At 38.6% G+C, this 27,554-nt stretch overlaps 2 protein-coding genes and 2 long non-coding RNA genes across 4 annotated transcripts; 3 read left to right on the top strand and 1 right to left on the bottom strand.

The window, feature by feature from the left end:
• The first annotated feature begins 6,733 nt into the window (after nt 1-6,733).
• Nucleotides 6,734-8,335, top strand: LOC119770634. Its single transcript, XM_038265890.1, has 5 exons — nt 6,734-6,890; nt 7,091-7,207; nt 7,270-7,530; nt 7,585-7,635; nt 7,860-8,335. The coding sequence occupies exons 2-5, from the start codon at nt 7,094-7,096 to the stop codon at nt 7,941-7,943; spliced, it is 510 nt and encodes a 169-aa protein (XP_038121818.1). The 5' UTR covers nt 6,734-6,890; nt 7,091-7,093; the 3' UTR covers nt 7,944-8,335.
• Nucleotides 8,336-10,491: 2,156 nt separating this feature from the next.
• Nucleotides 10,492-19,066, top strand: LOC6035855 (ubiquitin-conjugating enzyme E2-17 kDa). Its single transcript, XM_038263503.1, has 3 exons — nt 10,492-11,124; nt 17,583-17,868; nt 17,931-19,066. The coding sequence occupies exons 1-3, from the start codon at nt 11,081-11,083 to the stop codon at nt 18,054-18,056; spliced, it is 456 nt and encodes a 151-aa protein (XP_038119431.1). The 5' UTR covers nt 10,492-11,080; the 3' UTR covers nt 18,057-19,066.
• Nucleotides 19,067-23,476: 4,410 nt separating this feature from the next.
• Nucleotides 23,477-23,846, bottom strand: LOC119770752. Its single transcript, XR_005278980.1, has 2 exons — nt 23,685-23,846; nt 23,477-23,615 (listed from the first exon to the last, which is right to left on the bottom strand). It is a non-coding gene; the product is annotated as an uncharacterized LOC119770752 (long non-coding RNA).
• A 618-nt stretch (nt 23,847-24,464) lies between these two features.
• Nucleotides 24,465-26,276, top strand: LOC119770753. The gene is made up of 2 exons (XR_005278981.1): nt 24,465-26,077; nt 26,147-26,276. It is a non-coding gene; the product is annotated as an uncharacterized LOC119770753 (long non-coding RNA).
• Nucleotides 26,277-27,554: the final 1,278 nt, after the last annotated feature.

Below are 27,554 nucleotides of genomic sequence, written 5' to 3'. Positions count from 1 at the left end.
AACTTGATTTACCAGTTTATTAACGAGTGTTTAGGCCGATGCAAATAGTTTTCAAAAATTTTGTACCTTAGCTCTGGCCGAGGTCGAGGGTGAGGGCAAAACTACAAATTACAATGCAAAAGGCATGGAAATGCGTTATACAGCAGTACCAAAAAGTATTATTATTATTTTTTATTTCCCTTCTCTCTGGCAGTCCTACAACAAAAATTTCAGCTTTAATGATTTTTTTTGCGGAAAAAACTTTTTGCGATACTGTACAACGCAAATTTACTGAATCTCAAAACTTTTTTAAATTAACTCAAAAACGAAGTTGACTTTATAGCTGTCGGCCACCATTGCTAGTACCAACCACTAGTGTCTTCCTTTTATTTACAAGGACTTCGCCGCCCTGGGCTCCTAAGTGTATGAAAGTATGGCACGGAGCGACGGCGCTGAATACCCATATTTACACAAAGAATTTGAGAGCGCCCGCCGCGGGATTCGAACCGGCGACCTTTGGATTGTGAGTCCAGCGCGCGGTCCGATTGATAACTCAAACATGTTTAAAAATAAGTATACACGCAAGGAAATGTATTTAAATTGTTTTCAGCCTGTTCTGCTTAAAATTACATAGAAATTTTGAAGTTTTTGAAGAAAAAAATTGTTCTTCAATTTTTCGGACCGTTTTGAAAGGGGTGAGACAAAAAAATTGAACAATATTTGCAACATCCTTAAACACATATACAAGCAAAGGTTGTGTCTATGAAAGTTACTCTATCTGAATGTCATTGGAGAATGACATACAAATCCATAGTTAATTTTTTAAGACAAGTTCCAATGCGTATTTTTTATCCAGAACCTCATACAGCAACAGGTGATGAACGCTGACGTTTTGAAATTTTGCCAGTTTGGAATGGACGACCACAAAATCGCGTTTCTGCATTATAGAAGTGGAAATTGTTGCACATTTGGGACCATCCATAAACCACACGAATACTTTTTTTGAAATCTCACCCCCCTCACATATGGCAACATTAGAGGCACGATGGTGTTAGATGCTGTTCCCCTAAATGAGGTTTTGAAAACAGCTTAAAACTTTTTTTTAATAATGAATGTTTTTGAAAAGTTACTCCAATCAGCAGCATTATTGTCAGAAATAGGCTATAGTATTTATGAACCAAGTCGTACTCTCAGGCATACAGAACTTTTTAGTAAATCAGCATGCACTACAAATTATTTTAAAACATTCTCCTTTAAATCGAATGAAGCGCTTTTATAATGAAACTTCACAGTAAATACATTGTGGCTTGTCGAAATTAGAACTAAGAAAAAATCTGTTCTGTAGAAATAATATCAAGATTGTAAGAAGCATTGTAAGTAATCAACATAAGTTTGACGAATAAACAATATTAAAAATGTTAAATAAGGTTAAATAAGGTTATGTTTAATTTTATTTAAAGTTTCTGTCCGTCGATCCTGGACGGTATTTAAAAGAGAACTGTAAAAATTTCTAAATATCAACGAAAGAGATTTTTTTATTTCGTTTTAGCACCAACAATTTAATTGGTTTATTCTCAAATACTAAACACCTTTTCGCCATAATGATTCCAAAAAAAATCTAAAAAATCATCAAAAAGTGCTTTTCATCTCTCATTTTTTCGACGACCAAACCTTAGTAGTTTCGGTCGAGCAAAGTTTGGGCCCTTTCGCAGTGACCAACCAGCACCAGTAGCAGCTGAAGCCCAGAGCCAAAATTGGCCCACCATCGCGCCACTACCACTGCATGCAATTGGGTGGATGATGTTTGTAATATCAAAACAGCTTAATTCAAATTGCAGACACCGAGAGAATTTGGGGAGAAAGTTGTGCGTCGCTCCATCTGGCCGTGGAGGGACTAATTTCGGTGTTACTTGCAACGCGCAAATTACGACCCATTGAAGCGTGTGTTGGGTTCAATTGTGTAACGTCGTCGTTTTTCGGGACGAATCTCTGAATTTCTCGAACTGCGCGCGTACAGAGAACGCCCAACGCAGTCGGACTTGAAGGGCCAACTCGCGAAAAACGCCATGCGCAAGCAACTCGGCGACGACACACAGTCAACGTTCAGCTTCTTTTTTTTCGGGGGGGTTCACAGTAATTGCAGCCGGGCCAATAATTACGAAAATCATCAACTTTTTCCCCTCGCGCCAGCCAGCCGGCAGTGCTCTTTTTGTATTACTAGCACACCCAAGTTCAGTGATCTTTAAGCACTATTTATTAGCACACTTTTTTCGGGGTCTCCACGCGGTGGCACGATGAGGAAGCATTAAAAGACGCAACCGATAAAATGGTAGTAAAGTACTTTTTTTGCGTCTTCGATGACCGCGGCGGCCACTTGCGCGCGCGTTTTAGTCATGGGATCTGACGTGTGATGGGTCGCGACGATCGTGCGTAACTTTCCGATAGACAAAGTGAAAACATGCTGAATGAAGAGATCATCATCTCATAATAGACACGGTAATAGCCGCGATGGCCCAAGGGAAAATATGACGAGACTTCGCCGCGTGTGGAAAGGTAAAGGCGGCAAAATGCAATCAATAAAATTAACACTCCCTCGTGGGGTCTCTAGAACAGAACACTTGAGCTGAACCATCATCATCAGCTTTGTAGCTGCTAGAGGAAGAGTTCTGGTTCCTTTGCACCATCACCGCCGCAGGCCACTTTGGATGAGTAAGAGCTTTCCAACTGAGCGCGCGTATTCATCATCCACTCGAGTTCGAGTTCATGCTGATCCTTATTGCACCAGATTTCTTCGTCAATGGTTCTTCTGTGCTGCGTTGTGCTCTTCTCAATGCGCATACCACCTTGTGGCCACAAGATGGATCGCTTCGATGCCGTTTTAATACTCCATTCACTTCAAAAACCTCTTTTGAACCAAATGCATCGCGATCATCCATGATCGATCACTATCACTGCAATGGTTTCTCTTTAGAATAATCACTTTAAACTATTTACTCGCGAGAGAAAAAAAAAACTCACAAAACGATTCCGAATAACTACATTCACCGCAGAAAATCATTCGTCAACGAGAGCGTCGAATTTAATTCCCTCGCGCAGTTTAAGTTATCCACTTCTTATCCGCCCTGTCTTCGCCGGAACATCCAAATGCGATCACATAAATACTTTCCGTTCCGTTGTTATTATCAAATAATTTATTCCCTCGCGGGGACTCGCAGCAGACGAAAGCAGAGAAATCGAAGAACACTTTTCGCCGCGATACTTTCGATTGGCGTGTGTTCTGGTCGCACGCTTAAGCGCAAGTAAATAAGCCAGCCGCACGCGCAGACCGCAACCCGATCAACACAGGACAGGACTCCGGCGCGAACTTTAATCCACATGCAGACTCCACCGCTGAGCAAGACCAACTAACTGAAAAGCGCTCTCTGTACGCGCAGCAAACCCGCAAGGAGGTTGTGTTCTGTCTGTACTGCGCGAGAGACTAAACCAAACTAAACTGAGCTGAGCGCGCGCGCCTGATGCTGAAGAGAGTTTGCGCCTAGCGTTGTTGTTGTTGATCCCGGTGTCCCCCCGGCATCGGAAGCGGACCCTCCAAAGAAGTTTTCGCGCGGTGCTGTGAGAGGATTGGTCAAAGTATTGAATAAAGAAAAATTATAAAATTCTTAAACAATTGGAATTTTTGAACTTTGAGTTTCGTGCTTATATATTCCAGAGATTAACGTTGACGCACTGTCACCCCAAATATGTGAAGAATGAACAACGCGAAATTAGTTAGAGCGGTAACTTCAACTCGCAGGTTATTTATCATCCATTACTCAAGGGTCCATCTATACAGTATCTAATCTAATCTAATCTTATCAGACCCTAGCGCAGCCAATCTTTCGAAGGGATCCTAGAGAGTGCCTTAGGTTAGATGACGCCTAGCATTCTTTTGTAATTTATTAACATTTGTAGTGCGCCATTGCATCGGAATGCATTGAAACATCACAAGCGTTAAAGCGGCCAGGCCTACTGCGTAAAGCCGTATCGCAGAGATGTATCGTAATTGGGTTGAGTTTGAGGGTCCATCTATACAGTATGTACAGTATGTAAAAAAAAGTATTTACACCCCTTGGGCACTATGCACATTTTGTGATGAAACATGTAAACAATTTAATGTTGACATAAACCTAGTACTACGTTTTGTTCAGAAACTCATGCCGATCATTTTGCTACAAAAAGTTCATGAAAAAATTATTTCTATAAAAAGTTATATAACAAATACTATCACAAAAATAAAAAAGGTGCAAAAACACCTTTCGATTAATTAACATAAATAAAGTTATTTGTTGACAAATCACCATAAATCCAGTCTCCCAACGCCAAATAGACATCCTTGATTGATTAAAAAAATAATTTGGATTGAATATAAAGTTTACTAACTACTTAGTATAAAAGTTTATAAAACTTATTTAAACTTAATTTTGCAAACTTTTAATTTAACTAAATGTCAATATATTACCATAGAATTGCTAAATAAACATTTTGGAGTGGGTATAACACCGTTTTGGGGGTCTTTGTATCGATAGAATAGATTTATCGTTGGAATTTCGTACCAACCTGGAATTACGTCGTCAGAAAATCCGCTGGCATCCGAACCGGTCCACGATTCACAAGTCAACCTATGTGGCATCGGAAAGGGCACAAAATTTCCGATCTTTTGATACACAAACATTTAGGTTTTCTTTAAAACCCACGTTTTTAAATACCTGAGCAAAAAGTAAGTTTGATCCACGAGAACAAAAATTACGAAAGTCCATACATTTTTTGGCAGGTTGCTCAAACGAAACCATAACAACGTTTTTACCTAGGTATTTAAAAACGTGAGTTTTATAGAAACCCTAGATGTTTGGGTATCAAAAGTTCGGAAATTTTATGTCCTTTCCGATTCCACAAAGGTTGACTTGTGAATCGTGGACCGGTTCGGATGCCGGCGGATTTTCTGACGACGTAATTTCGGGTTGGTACGAAATTCCAACGAAAAATGTATTCTATCGATGCAAAGATCCCCAAAACGGTGTTATACCCACTCCTAAATGTTTATTTTGCAATTCTATGGCAATATATTGACATTTAGTTAAATTAAAAATTTGCAAAATTCAGTTTGGATAAGTTTTAATAGAATTTATAGAGTTATATAAACTTTTTTACTAAGTAGTTAGTTAACTTTACATTCAATCCATATTATTTTTTTAATCAGTCAAGGTTGCCTATTTGGCGTTGGGAGACTGGATTTAAGGTGATTTGTCAACAAATAACTTTATTTATGTTAATTTGTCGAAAGGTGTACACACTTTTTTTGCACCTTTTTTGATTTTTGTAACAGTGTTTGTTATATAACTTTTTATAGAAATCATCTATTCATGAGCTTTTTGTAGCAAAATGTTCGGCATGAGTTTCTGAACAAAACGTAGTACTAGGTTTCTGTTAAACTTTAAATTGTTAACATGTTTCATCACAAAATGTGCATTGTGCCCAAGGGGTGTAAATACTTTTTTTACATACTGTATACTTCAAAAAATAACATGGAACAATTATGCTTGGAACGGCAGTTTATGTACCGAAAAAACGGCGGTTGGATGGAAACAGGATTAAATTTCTAATCTGCCAAACATACACAAATTTTCCCTATTTAAAGAAACCGTGCCAAGGTTTGTAGCCTTGTGTTTTGAAGTGTTAATAAAAAAATATTATCTTAAATTACCTACTTTTTTCAAAAGAAATCGGAATCAAAAGTATCAAAATTTATTTAAAAAATTATATTTCTTGTGAAACAAATTATTCAAATCAGTTGGCCATCTAAAACTTAACCATGCCTCTAGACGGGCTTCGTTTAAAAAAATACAGTGTATCAAAAAATTGTCCGTACAGCCCTGTACGGAAACATTATTCGTTGTTATAATCCCAATTTTTTTAGTAAAGTTCCAACTTTTACATCGATCGTCGCGGGAGAATGTCCTCATTACGACCCTGACATTGATTTGCTAGAAAATTGTAATGAAAAAATTACAAAAATAATTTACTAATAAAAGTCCTAAATTGAGGCCACAAAATTGTCCGTACACATCATTAATCTACTAAGTTTGATTGATTGATCGGGCTGTAGTGGACGGATTTGGACGCTTCAAGTTGCAAAAGAAAGTCATTCGAACAGTTTTTGGTTTTTTTCTACAATGTATTCCTTATGGGAGAACTGTCATTTCTACCACTCGAATCTGGTGCTCCATTCCAGCTCAAATCAGGAATTTTTATCCAAGTTTTTAAGCAAAGATGGCGTTCGAATGGTAAACGCCCGAAACGTCAAAATCGCGCAGTAGTACCAACATTAGAAAAAAAAAATGTGGTGGTCATGCCATGGTACACATTTTTCGCAATGTTGGTACCACTGTGCGATTTTGACATTTCTGGCGTTCACCATTCGAACGCCATCTTCGCTTAAATCCTGGATAGTACTTTTGTACCCGACTCTCTCCGATTTCAATGAAAATTTTCAGGCATGTTATACTAGGCCTATATAAGCCATTTTTGTGTATATGGAGCCAATAGTACTCGAAAATAACATTTGAGAAGGGCGTAAGGTATTTAAATATTGTTGGCTTCATGTTATTATTTAATGATTTGGTTTTATTAAACAAACGCTTATTCCCGCCTTTCCGTATCAAGCCTGCCCATCGTGCGTTCCCATCTTTTCATAACAACCTTTCCGCACGTAATGCGCCAGTCTTTTTTACAGAAGTCGATACAAGTGAATGTCGACTCGTCGCAGCCAAATGAAATAATAATTTGTTTACAAGATCGTGATACGCAAGCGTACGGTGCTCTGCATTTTCAAGTATTTTTTGAATTAGTGACTCGGTATTCAATCATTTTGTGCTGTAAGTATGAAAGTTCCGTAACAAGATGTTGTTAAGTCCATTTTTTCAGCATTAGGGGAAAATTGTTCATGGAAAACTCATATACTCATTAACTGGGCGTGCCACACTGACGGGCGTCACGTAGCAGATCGGTCTGGCTTATGTCGACCTATTTTATGATCAAACTCGATCTTTGCATTTTTAAGTTTTGCGTCTTCCAGAAAATGGTTTGGCTAAAATCCTGTTGGTCTCCCTGCATCTGGAGCAATTCCGTAAAGACGGGCAGCTATGCGATCGCCGTCTACACCGTAGCAATGTGCATCGTGCTGATAACTATGGTATGAGAATTATTTTGTTTTTTTTTTTTATATTATTTAACGATATTTGAACTTTTTTTTAGACCGCATACATGATGGTTGGAGGTGATTCATCTCAGCTGTATTCTCCATTGTTCGAAACGGATATCCGCGACTCGATGCAAGTTGTTGGAGGATTCTTTATTTCCTATTTTATTCTGATGATTTTGTCCTCGTTCGGTATCTGGTACTCGTTGAAAACGACAACTCGTGGCTGGATGCTTCCGTGGTTGATCCTTTTCGGTATTGCCATTCTATTCCAGTTTGTTTTTGGCCTGTGGTTGATTGGAGGATACTATATTTATGTAAGTAGTTAGTGTTTCAATTTTTGAATAGCGAGTCATAGTTTGTATTTTCAGCTTCAACAAACACTGTCCAGTTTAATCTTATGGGTTTGGATGGCATATAACGTAAGTAAATGATCATATTTGAGGCAATGTGGTTTCACAAAGTCAAACTAAAAAGTAATGAACTGTCACTTTCTACACGGCGCTCACAGACACTATTAAAGCAAACGTTGGGTAGTGTGTGTGAGCTCCGTGTAAAGAGGGTGCCAAACTAAAAAGTAACCCCGTTCGATGTCAAACCATCGAGTTTTCAGTGTATGTGTTTTCACATCAATCTTTCTTTTCAGATCTACTGCTGGATGTGTGTTTTCTCGCAGTACCAAATATTTGTTGCAATGCAATCACCCAACATTGAACTGCTTATGCCTTAAGCAAAAGTGCCGCAATATGCATCAAAGTATGTTTAAACACTTTAGAACCTATCTGTGTACAGAATTTCACAGAAGCAGTCAACGTCTTCGCTAGCACAAAAACGATTTGCTAGAAATATTAGGATATTAGAGAATCTCTATTTAGAATAACAGTTTAGAGAAACTTAACATGCCAGTTTGATTCTGGTCGAATCAAACACTTCCATGTCAATGTCCATTCCAGTAAATTGCCTTAAAATTGACAGATATAGCCGTACAAATTTATAACTCATATTTTAAACTTGGACAACTCATTTTAAACTTATCGATATTTAGTAAGCAAGAGAACTGAATGTAACATCTACCGTCCACATTTGATGATGAAATACAGCTTTTTGCACCCTGTTTCTTTTTTTATTCGGGAAATACCAGTAACACCACTCGAGACACAAACTAAAAAGCCACCACCTTGAGTTTCAACGTAACGTCACGAAATGTAAACAGCGGCTGCAAAAAATACTTAACTTTTTTTTCAAAAACTAATGATGGCATTTGACTCAGCAGTCAATTTTACGTTAAAAAGATGGAAATGATGACCACTGGCATTGCCCAGCCATAAAGTAAAACCTATACCTTTCTTTAGTAAGAAAGGCAAAAACATAAAAAGTCTAGTTTATGTTGATTAGTAGAGCAGAATCGCAACCGAGATCGCAACCTTTTCTAAAAAAATATTGATGGAACAAAATACTCCACCGTTGTAACGTCACGCTGCATATTCGCTTGAACAACAACCGAAACATTGAATCCTTAGCCTTGTGTGGATTCTTATGGCAAATTTAACGTAGGGACCATCCATAAACCACGTGGACACTTTTTTGGGAATCTGTTACCCCCCTTCGTGGACAATTGTCCATACAAAAATCTTTTTGTATGGATCGTGGACAGTCGCCATACCCCCTTAAGTGTCCACGTGGTTTATGGATGGTCCCGTACTTTCAGGATCTGTTAAAAATATTGAGGTGATTTCTTTGAAATTTTCGAGATACATTAAAAAAAACTGAACAAAAAAAAACGCCAAACCGTTGTAACTTCACAGCAGAATGTGTCTATATTTATTTTTTAGTAAAAATCAATCATTTCGAGACAAAATTCAATGTTTTTCAGTGGTAACGACAGGTATTATTATGGTGAAGCCGTTGATCATTTTCAAAGAAAATTAATCATCACTAAAAAAAATTGTGTATTAAATTCAATTTAACGAATTTCAGCACCAAAAGGAATCAGCATGTGCCGGTTGTTGCCTTCTTGAAGCCACTGAAGGAATTTTTGATCTAAATCAATTGTGCTTCAAAATTTATATAATTTTGTGGCACAGTCATTGACGTCCTAGTTGGCAATCATCGATTAATGACGTTTTCCATATCTTAAGGTGAAGCCGTTGATCATTTTTGAAGAAAATTGATCATCACTATAAAATATTCTGTATTAAATTCAATTTAACGAATTTTAGCACCAAAAGGAATCAGCATGTGCCGGTTGTTGCCTTCTTGAAGCCAATGAAAGAATTTTTGATCTTAATCAATTGTGCTTCAAAATTTATATAATTTTGTGGCACAGTCATTGACGTCCTAGTTGGTAATCATTGATTAATGACGATTTCCATAACTTAACAAGGAATGGGATAATCGTTACCAAAAGGAATCAGCATGTGTAGGGCACTATTCTAAACAACTTGTAGAAGGAATTTTGTCAAAATATTGAAAGCGACGCAAAATTTATATCTTTGAACGAAAAATCATGACAATGATGGAAGTCTTCACGTTAACAAGGAATGGGATAATCGTTACCAAAAGGAATCAGCATGTGTAGGGCACTATTCTAAACAACTTGTAGAAGGAATTTTGTCAAAATATTGAAAGCGACGCAAAATTTATATCTTTGAACGAAAAATCATGACAATGATGGAAGTCTTCACGTTATAAACTAAATTAGGTTTTACGCCGACTCGATTTGGAGGTTAGCAATTTGACAGCTTGGCTGCACTGTTTACATTTTTGCAATGTGTGTGCACACGCAGAAAAAAGTTTTGTAGAATCAGCCTGTACCAGGTTTGAATCAACAAAATTTTTGTTGAATATAATCAACGCCGATTTTGCGTTGAAACAAACCTTGATTTTCTCGATTCCACAAAAGTCTTTTGTTGTTTAGAAAAAGCTGCTTTGACGTTTAGCGTTGATTCAACAAAAAATATGATTTTCAAATCAACAAAACGTTTTGTTGATTCAAATATGCCTTATTTTTCTGCGTGCATGTGCGCTCGTGACTTCACGCTGTAAAACCTAATATTGTGGATTTGACATCTTGATAAAATAAAATAAAATCTGGTTTTTGTTTTCTCGTTTAGTGCAGTGGCTTTTGAGTGCCTACACCACGAGTCGACATAAAGAAATAACCCATCACCTTTTAGCGCTACAATAACAACAACAACTGTTAAAATTTTTGTGAAGTTTACCATGACAGATGTCAATTTCTCGTTGACAGTGCGCTTCTTTACTTCTTTACTCATCATAGCTGTCAAACGTCAAACGTTCATCGACCAAACTGCACGAGCGTATCGAATCGACGGACGTAATTTTTCTTGCAGGGCAAACAGCTAGCAGCTCGGGGTCGTCGTCGTCGTCGTCGTCGCGAGTAGAAGGAGTCAGCACAAAACGTCACTTTCGCGAGAGTTATATTTTGCTAATCCATCGCCAAGTCCGGGTCATTTGGCGAGTTTTTTTTCGTTCGGATTTACGAAAACGGTTCCCGCACGGGCACAACACACGGAATCGGGTCGGGAAATGTGCTGATATTAGTTGGGAAAGTCGCGGAAAAGTTTTGCCAGCGCGAAAAGGAAAAAAACGCTGCCACATTCGGTGGTGGATCGTCCGGGTGTGTGTGAGCAGAGCACCGTAAAAAGAAGGAAGCTAAGCAGCAAAATTACATAAAGAAAAGAAAAGTCCCGAGGATTTTCCTGCTGCAAGAAGGAAGGCCAATAACTGGGAGGATTATCAGCTGAGCGCGTCCACTGACCCCGTTCCTTGCGTGTGGCGGAGATCGGATTAGGACATCCGGAAGTAACCTCCAGCAGCAGCTGCTAGGCCAAAAGGAAAAACAAAATGTCAACTCCAGCTCGCAGACGACTGATGAGGGATTTCAAAAGGTAAAATTTTCATCAATCGATGAGTAATGTCCGCCCGGAATGATCGCGAAAAATCCTAAGCTGAGGCAACTGACTCACAACAAAGCATCAATAATTAAAGAGAAAGTTTTGCTCATCGTGATGGTAGAGGAGCGCTAAAGGCGGCCCCGTTTTTCCAATTTTTCTTTTCGTTTGACGCAAAACAGCTGCGCTGCTGTCGCCACATTACCACCCCCAGGACACACTGACCAAACCAGGTCCGACTAGCATCCTCCCTCTCCCCCCGTCAGGTCGATGACGACGTTACTTCTTGTTATAGTACTTTACTTCCCTTATTGCTCTATATGGTGCGATTCTTTGCAATCAACCTCCTCGTCTCTATCCCTCATCGCAGCAGTTTGTTGTGCGCTCTATAACTCACCTTCTTCAAGTTTCGTTGAGACGCACACCTCCTTGCCGTATTGTATTATATCAATGCGCGAGCAAACGAGCGGGGAGCAACCATTCGACCTTGTCGCATTCATTCGCCTGTGACGACGGAGACGGACAGATTTCGTATGGGGGATGTTACGCATAAAGGATATTGAGTTGGCAATAGCTTAGCCTTCCGCACACCTTTAGATAAATAATGAATCAAACAACTTTTAATGAATATTTCTAGAATTAATTTTTAAACAAGTACATGAGAAAATAAAAAATATAAATCTATATTTCTTTTTTTTTAATTTTGGAATTTTTTTCAACATTTAAAATTTTCAAACAGGCTGAATATGTAAAACGAATTTGACTTTATAGCTGTCTGCCACCATTGTTAGTACCAACCGCTAGCGTCTTCCTTTTAACTACAAGGACTTCGCCGCCCTGGGCTCCTAAGTGTTTAAGAGTACGGCACGGAGCGACGGCGCCGAATACCCATATTTACGCTTAGAATTTTTAGAGTGCCCGCCGCGGGATTCGAACCAGCAACCTCTGGATTGTGAGTCCAGTGCGTGGACCGATTGATCCACACGGGCTGAATATTTACCGGGTAGCAAAGTGAAATCTCGAAGAACTGAGAGCAAATTTGCTACCGCGACAGGTACCGCGGTGGGGTTGACGTCGGGTGAAAATTTGATTTGCTTCGATGTTTGCTACCCGCGCTGGAGATGCACTAAGATTTTCTGGGAATTTTGCCAAACACCATTTCAGAAACCCAAAAGTAAACATTTGCCAGCTCAAGACCGTGACCTCAAAAACAAAAAAAGAAAAAAAAAATAAGTTTATCTTTTATTCTGCTTACAATTTCAACTGTTTGCACTGAAATTTTGTGCATGAAGTACTGGGACATTTATGCGAACAAGGACAGTAACAGTCATTCCACATATTCGGAACACTTTTGTGGTGATTTGTCAATAGGATGCAAAATCCAACTTTTCTTTCGACCAATAATGACCAATAGTGGTACTGACCTTGTTGCGTGCTCTTCGGTTGACATCCAGGTATGGAACAGCCTGGAAGGAGCGCAACTAACTATATCCGTAGTTCTGTTAGATCATCCGAATTATCTTGATCAGAACCTAGTATGACCTTGCTGGTGGCCTGTGGAAACGGCTCGTACAGTTTTGACCAGCGATGGTTAGAGTCGAGACGGCTAAAAGAAAGGGGCGCGCCAATGTGGGACAGGGAAGTAATTTGTGATTGTAGACGGTATTGTTTTGATTCGCAGAATGTTAAGTCAACTGCTGTGGATGTACCTGGACATCACAGAACGGAGTTTCTATTCTTTCCATTTTCCACCATCTATCTTCTGTTTTTATTTTGCTCAACTGATTCAAACTTATTCACTGATTCTTCTGTTTACTATCCACAATTTGGGTTTGATTTTATTAACACTTGATTCTTTTAACTCTCAACACTTTTCCACCATATTTGACTAACTAATACTGCTGTAACAAACTGACAGTTTTTCCTTAATTTGGTAGCAATGTCAATTCTGTTTATCATTTGCCTTTTCTTTATCTATCTATTTGAATAATTTCATCTGCCCCATAAGTTGTCCTTAAGGGGTTACATACATGTAGAAAATCACAAATTTTCATATTACAGAAAATTTATTAAATCCACTTAAAAGATGATTTTCAATCACTCCTGAAAGTTTCATGAAGATATTTCATGATTTAAATGAGTTAGAGACGATATATGCTCAGAATTTTGCCATGCCTAAAGCCAACTGTCTAACATTCTGAGCGTTTTTCTCTGAACACCAAGTTGATTTACGGGTGCCACGATATCTCGAGATGGGATTGACCAAATTGGCTGAAATTTTGGGTGAAAACTCCCAAGACATGTCCCGTGTGCATGACAGCCCGATTTTAAAATTTTGAATTTTCAAAAAATACAAAAATAAAAAACTGGCGATTTTTTATATGAAAAACTGAAAAATATTTTTATCTTTTTTTTTAAATAAACTTTTTGAAAATCGGCCTTCGTCATGCACATGGGACCGGTTTAACGAGTCTTTACCAAAATTTTGAGCCGATTTGGTCGAAGCAATGTTGAGATATCGTGGCACCCGTTTTCTGAAACTGCTAACTTCAAATAGCTATATCACGGCAATGATACAACCAAATGTCTTCAAATTTGTTTTGTTAATAGATGATATGTATATTTTAATGCCCTTAACACTGGAACGCCCAACGCATGTCCAACTTACACGGACGCCCAAGCCTCCCAAAAAAGTTGGAACGGTAACTTCAACTCGCTGGTTCTCGGGCATAACTCAACCAATCGGGACGATTCTTGTTTCCAGTAATTTGTAAGAATGTCTAGATGATCCTAGAACTTTGCAGAACTTAATTTGATCAAATCTGTAATTTCTGCGACCGAAAACATCGTTCCACCTTTTTTTCAAAACGACTGCCTCCGCGGAATTTTTGGCGATTTTTTTTGTACGCAAAAAAAAAAGTTGGAACAATGTTTTTTTATCGCAAAAATTACAGATTTGATCAAATTAAGTTCTGCAAAGTTCTAGAATCATCTAGACATCCTAACAAATCACTGGAAAGAAGAATCATCTTGATTGGTTGGTTATGCCCGAGATCCGTTGAGTTGAAGTTACCGTTCCAACTTTTTTGGAGCCTTGGGCGTTGGAATGTTTAAACAGATTTTGAAAAAGTTTAATTGTGTGCTCAAACCGACCTCTGACATTTTTGCCGATTTACATGTATGTAACCCCTTAATACAATCTAAGCTAACCTTTATTATTTATTTCTACATCTACTACACAAATCACTATCTTTCTTTTAATATTGATTCTTTACATAGTATATTTCCTTCACTGTTCATTGTTTTGAATCTTCACTTTTTTCTTAAGCAAGTGAAGTTTGAACCTTTACTCAATTTATGGAATGATTAATAGCCCGGGTCAAAAAAATTAAAATTGCTCAAATCAAAAAGTATATGAGATTGCCCGAAAGAGTACTCAAAATGGGGCCTCCAGCCCAAATTTCAGCCCATTTGGTTGAAAATTGGCTTGCCTTGAGCAGGAACAAGTTTAAATGGGAATTAAATTTAATTTAACGACTTTTGCATACCATGGGGTCCAAGGGGATGGTCTGGGGAACAATTCCTCTGAAGGGTGCAAGATGATCCGAAGCCTCTAATTTTGCCTAGAAGCAGATTAATTCCGGCGTCGCCGAAATTCTCATGGTCCCAGCAAAATGCACAGGGATAAATCAAAGCACACTAAGAAGGCTGCCTTGATCAAAGGACGCCACATGTCAATCAGCCACCGCGTGGCAGGAGGGTATCTGGAAATTAGGGTTTAAAATGATATTTGACGTTTATAAAGTGTTTTTGCACAAATATCTGACTAAATGAAATGTTATAACATTGACAGAATCACTTTTAAAGCCACAATTGGAGAAACCCTCCTGCCACGCGGTGGCTGATTGACATGTGGCGTCCTTTGATCAAGGCAGCCTTCTTAGTGTGCTTTGATTTATCCCTGTGCATTTTGCTGGGACCATGAGAATTTCGGCGACGCCGGAATTAATCTGCTTCTAGGCAAAATTAGAGGCTTCGGATCATCTTGCACCCTTCAGAGGAATTGTTCCCCAGACCATCCCCTTGGACCCCATGGTATGCAAAAGTCGTTAAATTAAATTTAATTCCCATTTAAACTTGTTCCTGCTCAAGGCAAGCCAATTTTCAACCAAATGGGCTGAAATTTGGGCTGGAGGCCCCATTTTGAGTACTCTTTCGGGCAATCACATATACTTTTTGATTTGAGCAATTGTAATTTTTTTGACCCGGGCTAATGATTAAAGAATTAACACAAATGTTACTATTGTACTTTTGAAAAAACTTTTATAAATTGCTTAGGATCAAACTATTGTAATTTGTTACATCGCGACAAAAGAAATAGCAACAGATAAACACGATTCAACAATAGGGAAGATTTCAGGAGAAAACAATACCCAGTAAATGACAGTTAGATTTTGACCTGTTCCACAATTGTGGGATTTTATGTATTTACCACAATTGTACTGCCGTTCTACGCATAATTGTCCCATGTTCAAAAAAGTGCAACTGAGAAAAACGCGATTGAAATTTTTCGACCAATTTCTGTGTTTCTACGCATACTTGTCCCGTGGGTTCCTACTAGCCCTATGTGTCCCTAATCGCCCCAGTTAGCAGTTTATCTCCCTTATTTATGATTCTATTGCTATACAACAGGTAAACAAGACATAATGCTTAGTAAAACTAATGATTCCGTGTAAGAAAATACTTGGTGGGACAATTATGCGTAGAATTTTAACGATGGGACAAACAGACTTGGTGTTGTTTTTAATGAGTTTCCGAACAAAGTACCAGATTTTATTAGTTTTTCTTAAAGTACACATCAAACTAAACTTAAAAATGTCATAAAGTCAAAATCGTCCAAAACTGACATGGGACAATTATGCGTAGAACGGCAGTGTAGTACACCTGAATTTAACTGAAAAAAAAGTTTAAGTTCTATTGGTTTCAGTGCTTGAATTTGTTATTTTGTAAATAATACATATGCAAATACTCTTGGAGAGAACCAGAGTTTGTTTACAACTGTAAAAAATGTGTTCTAAATGTGTGGTTTTCAAGGGTTAATGTTTCTCTTCAAAAACATGAAAATAAACGTTAAAATTTGCAGTTGGTCGATAGATCACAACAAACGCTTTCAAATGATGCTAAAAACGGTTCGAATCCCGAGGTGGACGCAAAATATTCTTAGTGTAAACATAGGTATTCGCTGCCCTCGCCCCTTGCCCTACCTTCACACTTAGGAGACCCGAGAGGCGGAGTCTTGTCGCAAAAAGAACGATACACGCCTGTGGATCCGTTAACGAAACCGCAAGGAGGACCCCAATATAAGGAGTAAACGTCTATTCCGTTCCATAGTTTCCCTGTATCAATATCAATTCTGTTTACCATTTGCATATTCTTTGTTGATTTACTTCTTTATTCATTTGAATAAGTGTTAATCTGCACTATCAGTTGTCGTTACTATAATCCAAGCTTTTTTTGTATAAATGTAAATATGTATTTTTCAAAGTTTATGAATGCCTGGCACAAACACTCAATACGTGTTCTAGCGTGTTGCTCGTACTGACTCAGAGTAAGTGTTAGGTGTAGGTGTAAGGGCATCCCGATTTACGCTCTTTGTGGGCGTTATTAGAGGGGAGCGTTAACTGGAGAATTAGGGTTTTTGGCATACATCGGAGGACGTTCTGAAGAGTTAGATAGTTCGTTCAATGCTCTGTATACGGAAGCTATTATTGATGAAAACAAACAAAGACGGAACGTTAAAATCTTTTCAAGGCTTGGTGGCGAGAGTGTTAAACAAAATCCACCCATCACAGGACATGCAAGGTTTTGTAAGTTTTTCTTAGGATTTCGGATCATTTTACTAAAATGACTCATTCAGATCAAATGCTCAATGCACAGGATGCGTTTCATGCGTCTTCTTTCTGCAATGTATCGTCGCCTACCCAACATTGACATTGGCGTTCTTTTTATTTTTTGGTCAGACGCAACGGCTGCACTAAATTTCTTACCACATTGTGCACATTGAGACAGACTGAAGAGGGAAAAACCTCTCGCGCGCTCGTCTAATCTAGCACCGAAACACCATCATCATTGACATAGAAAATAACGTTTTCTAAAACGCTCGCGATCTGCTTCTTTATGTGGGTTTCTGTACGTGTGTCTGTGCAGGGCACACGCGGGCGAGGAAACGCGAAAATAAAATAACAATCTTTGTTTTGCTGAAGCCGCCACCGCACGTAGCGCGCAGTGATGAAACGTGCAATCGCGCAAAGTTTATTTTTATTTTTTTCGAAAAAAAACTCAACCGCAAACGGGGAGGAGGAATCACGCTTGACCGTTTTGGCGTCCAACTGGATTGATTTGCGTTGAAATGTTTAGGATTTTTTGTACTGACTGTTTCCAATCTTTCGTTTCAGACTCCAGGAGGACCCACCGACCGGAGTGTCCGGGGCGCCCACGGACAACAACATCATGATCTGGAATGCTGTGATTTTTGGGCCGCACGACACACCGTTCGAGGACGGCACCTTCAAGCTGACGATAGAGTTCACCGAGGAGTACCCGAACAAGCCGCCGACGGTTCGCTTCGTGTCGAAAATGTTCCACCCGAACGTGTACGCCGACGGGGGCATCTGTCTGGACATTCTGCAGAACAGATGGAGTCCCACGTACGATGTGTCAGCAATTCTGACCTCCATACAGGTGAGTTTGATCGATTGTTCAGGGATAGCGCAGAATTTGAACTCTTTGCTTCTCTCTTTCAGTCGCTGCTCAGTGATCCTAATCCAAACTCACCTGCAAACTCGATGGCGGCTCAGCTGTACAAGGAGAACCGCCGGGAGTACGAGAAGCGAGTGAAAGCATGCGTGGAGCAGAGTTTTATCGACTAGCCCATTTCCCGTACGAACCGCCGTCGTCGTCGTCACTGTTGCTGCTGCTTCTATCGGTGTAGTGTTAATCCTTTCCAGGCAAACCACCCGCAGAAACACTTCTTTTCTCCTTTTCACACCATCGCTGTCTATTGTCGCTACCGTTTAGTTAAAAAATATCAATTTCAAGAAAAAACCAAAACAAAAATGTTGACGATCAAATAAGCCGTGAAAATATGCGTCTAATTTCCAAGAAAACAGAAACAAAAACCCCAATTCTAATGTCTACTTATCTGTGGGTGGTTAAGCAGCAGAAAAAAACAACAACAACAGGAAGCTCCGTAGTACCAGAATGAATAGTGTGACGCGTGCACTCTGTCAAAACTCGTAATTGCCAGCCACAAAAAGAAAGAAAAAAATCATTACTAACCACAAGTACTAATAACAAGTGAAAAGAAAATCTATCGAAACAAAATTCATTAAAAACACACACACACACCGTTATAAAACAAAAAAAAACAAGAGCAAACTACACAATGCTGTAAAAATAATCGTTTGAAATTGGTCCCTTCCCCTTCCGAGAGGCTGGGCGGGAGGAACCATCTAGGACAGGGATTTCGCGCGCCGAAAGTCAAAGTGAAAATATACTGCAAGCAGGAAAAACCATAAGTAATTGTATCAGTGAAAATGTGTCGAGAGAAGTTTAACCCCAATATGCAAAAAAAAAAAAACAAACACACAGAGAGAGACACAAAGGTTAGTTTGCCCAGAGGCAAAACAATAGAAAAACACACACACACACAGATGTGAAATAGGAGAAGAAATAAACCTATGCAAAACCGTTTTACTTTCAAACAATTAAAAGCAACAACACCTATGGATAAAATCAAGTGAAAAGTAAGTGAGAGAACAGTTCAGAACGCAAATCTTATTTAAACAAAAAATGCATAAAAAAATACTATAATTTAAAGATAACTTTAATGTACTACAAAAGAATAAAAAAATAGTAAAATAAAGCAGAAAAAAGTAAACGGGTTTGGCTTTGTTCTTGAATGCGACTGGAACAGCTGCAACAGCTGGATCACATCTTTCTCTATATTGAAACAAAGACTGCGTTTAGTTTACTTTCAGCCTCCATACTCATCAGTTCTTTATGCTCTAACTTTTAAAACTTTATAAAGGAGGTAAATTTTTCCAACAAATTAAGGTTGCGACGTCCACCCTGAGTTTTCGTACGAAGATATAAATTTTGCTCTCCTCACAATATTTTTTCAAAATTCTTGATACTTTTTGGTAATGGTTTGCATTACTAGGAAAATTTTTGATCAGTAGTGCGGTGCCTGTGTGGACGCGCAGTCCTGTTTTTTCGTGTTATTTTCCGTCTCTTTTGTGTCGCTGTTCGGGTGGGGGACGCGAAGTCGTGATTATATGCAGGGTAATTTTTTTGTGTGCCTTTGTGTCGCTATTCGTATGGGGTGAGTGATTGTGGTAATCGAATAATAGCATCATTGGTGCGCTTGAAGTGGGGACGCGAAGTCGTGATTATGTAGATTAATTTTGACAAAGAACTTTGTCCTAAGGGCACTGTCTACGGGTGTCAATCCAAAATTTCGCGAAGCGAAAGTGTAACGATTTTCTGTCGTTTTTCAAATGCTTATATCTTCCCCCCCATTCAAACAATCTTTATGTTTTACCCACCAAACGAAAGGGGAAGTCTTAAAGTACAAGTTGACTACCTCACAAAGTTGATAAAACTTTGTTAAAGTATTCAAAAATTAAGATGAAAATAAAAAATGAATGCAGGAAAAATCCCGGCTGCTGATTGGCTGAGAGCACTTCACAAATTTTGCCTTGCCTTCTGCTTTCGTGGAACTGTCACGCGAGAATGTTGCACCACTGTTGCCACATTTCATGCAAACTATTTAAGCTAGCACTTAGCCTCAGAAAATTTCAGTGCCTTCCGTGGTTTCATCAAAGACGGATCCACGGTGGTAATTTTATTGCTCACACACACACACGCACACATTGAAAGACACAGTTTGTGCACTACATTGGGAGGAATTCTGTTCTAATGAAGATTGTTAGGACGGTCACCGGACAACCAGAATGATTTGGAGTAATGGGAATGGGACCAATCTGGTAGGATATTGGCCACACCCGGAGTGGCCAGTGCCCTCGGGAAGATTCTACCGGGGAGACATTAATCGAACCATACGACTTGGGGCAATATGGGTATCAAAATTCATGGTTTTTGAAACTTGTAATGAAAATGACCATTTTGACCGGATTGGCCACAACCGGAGTGGCCATTGCCTTGGAGGAAGGTCCTACCGGGGGGACATTTACCGAACTATACGACTAGGGGTAATATGGGTATGCTGATTGATACCCATATTGCATCAAGTCGCATGGTTCGATTAATGCCCCTCCGGTAGAACCTTTCCCAGGGCACTGGCCACTACGGGTGTGACCAATCCTGTCAAAATGGCCATTTTCATTACAAGTTTCAAAAACCATGAATTTTGATACCCATATTGCCCCAAGTCGCATGGTTCGATAAAAGTCCCCGTTAGAACCTTCCCCAGAGCACTGGCCACTCCGGGTGTGGCCAATATCCTACCAGATTGTCCCAACCCTAAATCATTCTGGTTTTCAGTGACCGTCCAACAATCTTTATAGGAACAGAATTCCTCCCAAGTTGGTGCACAACCTGTGTCTATCAATGTGGTGTGTGTGTCTGAGCAATAAAATTACCACCGTGGATCCGTCTTTGACGAAACCTCGTAAGGTACTGAAATTTTCTGAGGCTATCTGTTAGCTTAAATAGTTCGCATGAAATGTGGCAACAGTGGTGCAACATTCTCGCGTGACAGTTCCACGAAAGCAAAAGACAAGGCAAAATTTGCACCATGTTGCCACATTTCATGCGAACTATTTAAGCTAACAGATAGCCTCAGAAAATTTCAGTACCTTACGAGGTTTCGTCAAAGACGGATCCACGGTGGTAATTTTATTTCTCAGACACACACAACCCACACATTGATAGACACAGGTTGTGCACCAACTTGGGAGGAATTCTGTTCCTATAAAGATTGTTGGACGGTCACCCGAAAACCAGAATGATTTAGGGCAATGGGGTTGGGACCAATCTGGTAGGATATTGGCCACACCCGGAGTGGCCAGTGCTCTGGGGAAGGTTCCACCAGGGACTTTTATCGAACCATGCGGCTTGGTGCAATTCGCGATTAAAAGCACAAAAATTCCGACAGATGGCGCAAAGCATCGAAGAAAGACGATTCAAATTTTCGCTGTTCGATTGCATAGGAATGCAAACTTAAAATTGAATTTACAGCTCTTAGAACGACTTTTATGAAAAAATTCAAGTAGTACGAGTGTAAACTTTTTGCCCTCTATAAATTAACGCAATAAAAAAAATTGGAAAAAAAAAATAATTTTGAAAAAAAAATATTGTTTAAAATTATAGAGCATCAAAAGTTAACAAAGTATCAGCTCGAATTTTTGCTCAAAAGTTGTTTTGAACGCTGGAATTTAACAAAACAGAATTCGCATACATAACCTCAAAGGGCGGAAATTTCAATCGACATTCTTCGCTCTGTTCTGCTACTCAACACTAGGTGTCGCATATGGGTATCAAAATTCATGGTTTTTGATACTGGTAATGAAAATGGCCATTTTGACAGGATTGGCCACAAACTGGAGTGGCCATTGCCCTGAGGGAAGGTTCTACCGGGGACATTTATCGAACCATGCGACTTGGGGCAATATCGTTTTTGAGACTGGACATGAAATTTGCCATTTCGATAGTGGTTGTAAGGTCCATGGTTTCCAAATGCCGTTTTTTTCTGGGGGGGATAGACATTTTCTGAACCATACTTGTTTTGGCAATAGTTTCGTTTTCTGGCAATTTATTTTCACAGAGATGTCAATGATTGAAGACATTAAATTAATATTAATTATTAAGGATTAAATAAATTGGCAAAGAATTAAAAAATATAAATAACAATAGAATGATTTTTTAAAGTTTTGTACAAAGTTCTTTGTCTTATTGGTCATGTAGAACATAACCACCTGCACCTTTTTTTGTGTGCCTTTGTGTCGCTATTCGTATGGGGTGAGTGATTGTGGTAATCGAATAATAGCATCATTGGTGCGCTTGAAGTGGGGACGTGAAGTCGTGATTATGCAGGTTAATTTTTTTTGTGTGCTTTTGTGTCGCTGTTCGTTTGGGGTGAGTGATTGTGGTAATCGAATAATAGCAAGACGTACTGAATTATTTGTGTCTTGAGCGTAATTTTCGTTGAGTAATTGGTGTTTTTTGTGATTGTTTTTGGTGATCTTAATTAATTGTTTTGTGATTTTCAAAGCCCTTCCTATATCATCGTTGATCGGAAGGCACGGCGTCGGGTAAATTTTATTTAGTTTTTTGAATAAGGTTTTATTTTTTATGGTGAAAAAGCCATTTCTATATAATGATCGATAGACGCACTGACATTTGGGATTAATTAATAGTGGAGTGAAATAATTGTGTGTGAGTGACTTTGTGTGTTAACCAAAAAGACCTTCCCATAGCATCGTTGCTCGGAAGGCTCGTCGACGGGTCTGTTATGAAAGTCCTCCCCATAGCATCGTAGCTCGGGAGGCATCGAAAAGCCAATACCTTATCCTACTAACCCAAAAAATAATAATCACGTGATGCTTGAAGGAGATGCTGTGGATTCAACGGTCTCAAGCGGTATCAACAAGTATATAGCGAAAAACTGTGTGCTTGATGAGTCTGCAACTTCAACTATCGGACTAACATTCCTCCCTTTCGTTGAACTGCAGGCTTCTTGGGAGGGCGCCGGTATTGACTAATAATGTAGGGATCTTCAGAGGTTAAAAAGTGAACGGATGGTTGGCTCCCACTGATCATTTTTGATTCATTGTTTAACTTCAGCTGATCTGTCAATAACGGAGTAGCAGCTCATTGGCAGTCAACCATGCTCATGCTCATGCTCATGCTCATGGTTTGCATTACTAGGAAAATTTTTCACTGTGCCTGAAAACCACACTTTGCCGATTTTACCTGACTGAAAAGTCCGTCGATTGTCGCCCTGTTTGAAAAATGTCGCACGTCGTACGAGTTGTCGCACGGTTTTGATTTTACCGTTTCGATATCGATTGGTCAAAAAGATGACACGGCGGGCCATTTTTTTTTAGTTTTTGAAAAATTTAAAATTTTAAAAAGATTAATTTTTTTTTAAATTTTGAAATTTTTTAATTTTTTTTTAAAATTATTAAAATTTATGAAATTTTTAAAATTTTGGAAATTTTTAAAATTTTTAAAATTTTTGAAATTTTTAAAATTTTTGAAATTTTTGGAATTCTCAAATTGAAATTTATCATTCACACCACATTCTTAAAATAAAGCAGAACAATTGTTTTCAATGTTTTCATACATTTATTTCATACAATGCAAAAATGGAATACAGAAATAAAATACATTTCATTCATAATAACAAATCTCCAGTCAAAGGCCTCTCCGTCAGTATCGTCCAGTCCAGTCCAGAAATTCGGCACCTGAAATGACAAAACGATACATTTGTAATTATTTGTAATAAATTATTTGTTAACGATATCAAAACTTACTTTACTAATCCATTCAATATTCATCGCATTTAATCATCATCGTCATCAATCGTCATAAATCGTCATCTGCAATTGCTAAAACGCTCCAAACAAGAAACAGCTCATGAAACCAGAAAAAATATTAAACAATTCAAACAAAAACAAGCAAACAAATAACCGCGCAAAACATCGACCCACAAAACAAATCGAAAATTTTGAATAGCGCAATCGCAGCAACCAGGGCAAAGAATTCGTACGAGAATTTTGACAGGTGTAACACCAAAAATATTTTACTTGTTTTGAATTTAGAATGGGACGTTCCGGAACAGATTTTGGGGAATCTTTAACCAGAACCGTGTAAAAAGTCGGGATTGAGGATTCCTCAACTGTTAACTCCTGAACCTAGGCTTCATCTGAAAAACGGACGGATTTTTTTGAATTTGGAAATACCTTTAAATTTGGTTGTTCCGGAACTTCCTCCAAACTAATTTTGCGAACGTAACGTTCTGCGGGCGGTTCCAAGATGGAAGCCGCCGTAGTTGGTTCCGAACATTCAACTGAATCGATTACCGTTGATTCCTCAACCGGATCCACCGGTCGTTCGGAATTTTCCAAAGAATCGTCGTTTAAATTTTGCTCCGTGACCGATGGATCCGGTATCGGAGCAACGGTAATCTCATCGATTTGGCCCTCGATTCTCCCTGAAGTAGACAAATCATTCAAAGTAGAATTTTGATCTACGGGCGGTTCCGGAATCGGAACCGCCGCAGTATTGTCCAAAGAGTTATTTAAAGGAAAAGGAATTTTAATTACCACCGGGGCTTCCGGAACCGGATCCGCCGGTTCATCGGAATGGTCAAAACATCACCCCCGTCAACCCGTCCGCCACCCGCAACCCGGTCAACGTCAGCTTCGTCCATACGCGGAGTGGCCAACTCCTCGACCGTACTGGCCTCTTCGGCGGCCGCAGCGGCCTTCCGCCCTTTACGGCGAGACATTTTCCGTAGGTCTACACCCGAACATGCGACGTGGGACTGCATGAATCTTCAGCTGCTGCCGGAAGGGTGTATTCCGAAATTACCGAATTACTGAATCATTTTTTATTTCTCTTAACTAGGCTTATAAACATATTTTGTGTTTGTAAGAAGAGCCAGAAAGCAGTAAAAGATAAAATAGGAATTTAAGCGGGCGATTTGGATTTGATTCCATTTGACCTTTCTGATAAGTGGCTGTGAGTTCGATCCGCGAACTCAATTGGAGTGTACCCAAGGTCGGATCTGGAACGTGCTGAGGAGGGCATTTTTTTTTGAACATCCTATAGATAATAAATGTCCTTTTTGTAGTAAAATTGTAACTAAATTTTCATATGCCTCTCATGTCAAGGAATTTCCTTCAGGAAAATGTTTAATAACCCATACATGTGAAACATGTTTAAAACCTTTAAAAAAGTTCTCTTAAAACACACAAATGCAAACATGTAAACTTTACTAATGTTACCTGTCCTTATTGTGGAAAGGTTTTTTATCGCCGATCTACTCTTAGTTTACATATAAGAAAAAATGTTTGTATGTCTACTTGCTTCACATGTAAAAATATTTGTAAAAGTTGTACTTTAAAAAAGGAATATTCACACATTATTTTCCAAAAGATGGATGAGTTTGATGTAAGATTAGTTACGAAAGACATTGTAAAAGTTTATAATGAGGATAGCATTCTTTTTTTTAATGTTAAAAGTCAAGACAGCACGTTGATGTTCCACTCGTCCCGCACGATGTGGACCAGGTTAAGCAGCCGAATGACGCCCTCGCGGAAGGGTTTGCTGTCGTCCGTCTGGAACGAGTGATCGTAGATGGTTCCGATGTAGGACCGATAGACGGCGAACATTTCGTTCAGATTGTCGGCAGCACTTTCCGGACGTTCTTCAAATGATGCAGCATTAGAAACTCCTCCTTGTAGATCATCGTCACAAAGTGGTTCGCGGCCTGCCGCTTCGTCTCCATTAGATTCTTAATTGCCCCAAACAGGACATGTTCCAGCGGAAGCATTAGCTGGCCGGAAATCAAATTCAGACGCGTGTACAGCGAGTGGGCATTCGTAAGCCAGTTAGGCGAGGGTGCGGACAGGAGTTGACACTCTTCTCCGTCATCGCCGTCGTCGTCGGCGCAGGCTGCAGCGAACTGTCCAGCGCCATCATGAGCAGCTCGTCGTCGCAAATCTCGCGAATCTGGTTGCGCAGATTCTGCAGCTTCGACGCGCTATTATTTGTTTGCTTGTTTTTGTTTGAATTGTTTAATGTTTTTCTCGTTTCATGAGCTGTTTCTTGTTTGGAGCGTTTTTAGCAATTGCAGATGACGATTTATGACGATTGATGACGATGATGATTAAATGCGATGAATATTGAATGGATTAGTAAAGTAAGTTTTGATATCGTTAACAAATAATTTATTACAAATAATTACAAATGTATCGTTTTGTCATTTCAGGTGCCGAATTTCTGGACTGGACTGGACGATACTGACGGAGAGGCCTTTGACTGGAGATTTGTTATTATGAATGAAATGTATTTTATTTCTGTATTCCATTTTTGCATTGTATGAAATAAATGTATGAAAATATTGAAAACAATTGTTCTGCTTTGTTTTTTTATGAATGTACTTTGATAAATTTCAATTTGAAAATTCCAAAAAATTAAAAAAAATTTTAAAATTTCAAAAATTTTATTTTTTTTAAAATTATTTTTCAAAATTTTTTAAAAATCTAGAAATTTAAAAAAATTCACATATTTTAAAAATTTCAAAGATTTCAAAAATTTCAAAAAATTTATAAAATTTCAAAAATTTCAAAAATTTCAAAAAATTTAAAGATTTCAAAAATTTTAAAAATTTTAAATATTTCAAAAATTTCAAAAATTTTAAAAATTTCCAAAATTTCCAAAATTTCAAAAATTTCAAAAATTTCAAAAAATTTCAAAAATTTCGGAAATTTCAAAAATTTTAAAAATTTCAAAAAATTCAAAATTTTAACACATTTTAAATTTTTAAAAATGTTATTTTTTTAAATCAGCTTTTTTAAAAATTTCAATCGTATTTGTCGTAATCTTACTAACTAGAAATCTCGATCGTGTTTTGAACTTTTACAAAAACCAAAAAAAAAATGTTCCTCTTGATTTTTGTCCTTGGCAATTTGCCCAAGGAAAAAAAAATCAAGGCAATAATAACTTGAAAAAGGTTGCTTTATTACAGATATGTCCACTAGGATGGCGCGAGAGGTCGATTTTTCAGAACATGTTTTTTTTCAGTTGCTTTTAGGCTTTTTAACAACTCTCCGAAATTTGGGAGCAATTGGTTGCGTCAACACTTTGCGCAGTGCATTTCAATTTTGTATGGGAAAACCATCTTTTTAACATTTTGATTTATATCATTTTTATTATCCTCTAAATTTTTTAACCAACACAATAGCGTTGACATTGAGAAAATTCTCTAAATCTTTCCTGAAGAAAGTATAGAGTTATCATCGTGCGCATGTATTGCGTGTACGTACACGAAAAAAGTGAGGTTAAATTTTGTACCAGCCAGCAAAACAAATGGTGTGCTAGTGTGTGTGAGATCGGGCTTAGATAGCTCTATAGAGTTATCTAAGCCCGAGCTCACGCACACTAGCACCCCATTTGTTTTGCTGGCGGGTACAAAATTTAACCTCAATCTTTTTCGTGTACGTACACGCAATACATGCGCACGTAGATAACTCTATTGTGCTATCTTGCTCCTGTCAAAAGATACAGCGAGCTCAAAACTGAGAGCCCGAGCTCACGCACACAAGCACACCGTTTTTTTTGCTGGCCGGTACAATATTTAACCTCAATCTTTTTCGTGTACGTACACACAATACATG

The sequence above is a fragment of the Culex quinquefasciatus genome, chromosome 3, assembly GCF_015732765.1.
Source record: "Culex quinquefasciatus strain JHB chromosome 3, VPISU_Cqui_1.0_pri_paternal, whole genome shotgun sequence".
NCBI lineage: Eukaryota > Metazoa > Arthropoda > Insecta > Diptera > Culicidae > Culex > Culex quinquefasciatus.
The sequence above is the reverse complement of the archived record's forward strand: the minus strand, read 5'-3'. Positions and strand labels throughout refer to the sequence as shown.

Bases quoted from the DNA above. Each gene is read 5' to 3' on its own strand.
- LOC119770634 (XM_038265890.1), top strand. From the start codon at position 7,094: ATGGTTTGGCTAAAATCCTGTTGGTCTCCCTGCATCTGGAGCAATTCC. The intron at 7,208-7,269 runs GTATGAGAATTA...ACTTTTTTTTAG, and splicing joins GCATCGTGCTGATAACTATG to ACCGCATACATGATGGTTGG. The intron at 7,531-7,584 runs GTAAGTAGTTAG...TTGTATTTTCAG, and splicing joins TTGGAGGATACTATATTTAT to CTTCAACAAACACTGTCCAG.
- LOC6035855 (XM_038263503.1), top strand. From the start codon at position 11,081: ATGTCAACTCCAGCTCGCAGACGACTGATGAGGGATTTCAAAAG. The intron at 11,125-17,582 runs GTAAAATTTTCA...CTTTCGTTTCAG, and splicing joins CTGATGAGGGATTTCAAAAG to ACTCCAGGAGGACCCACCGA. The intron at 17,869-17,930 runs GTGAGTTTGATC...TCTCTCTTTCAG, and splicing joins CAATTCTGACCTCCATACAG to TCGCTGCTCAGTGATCCTAA.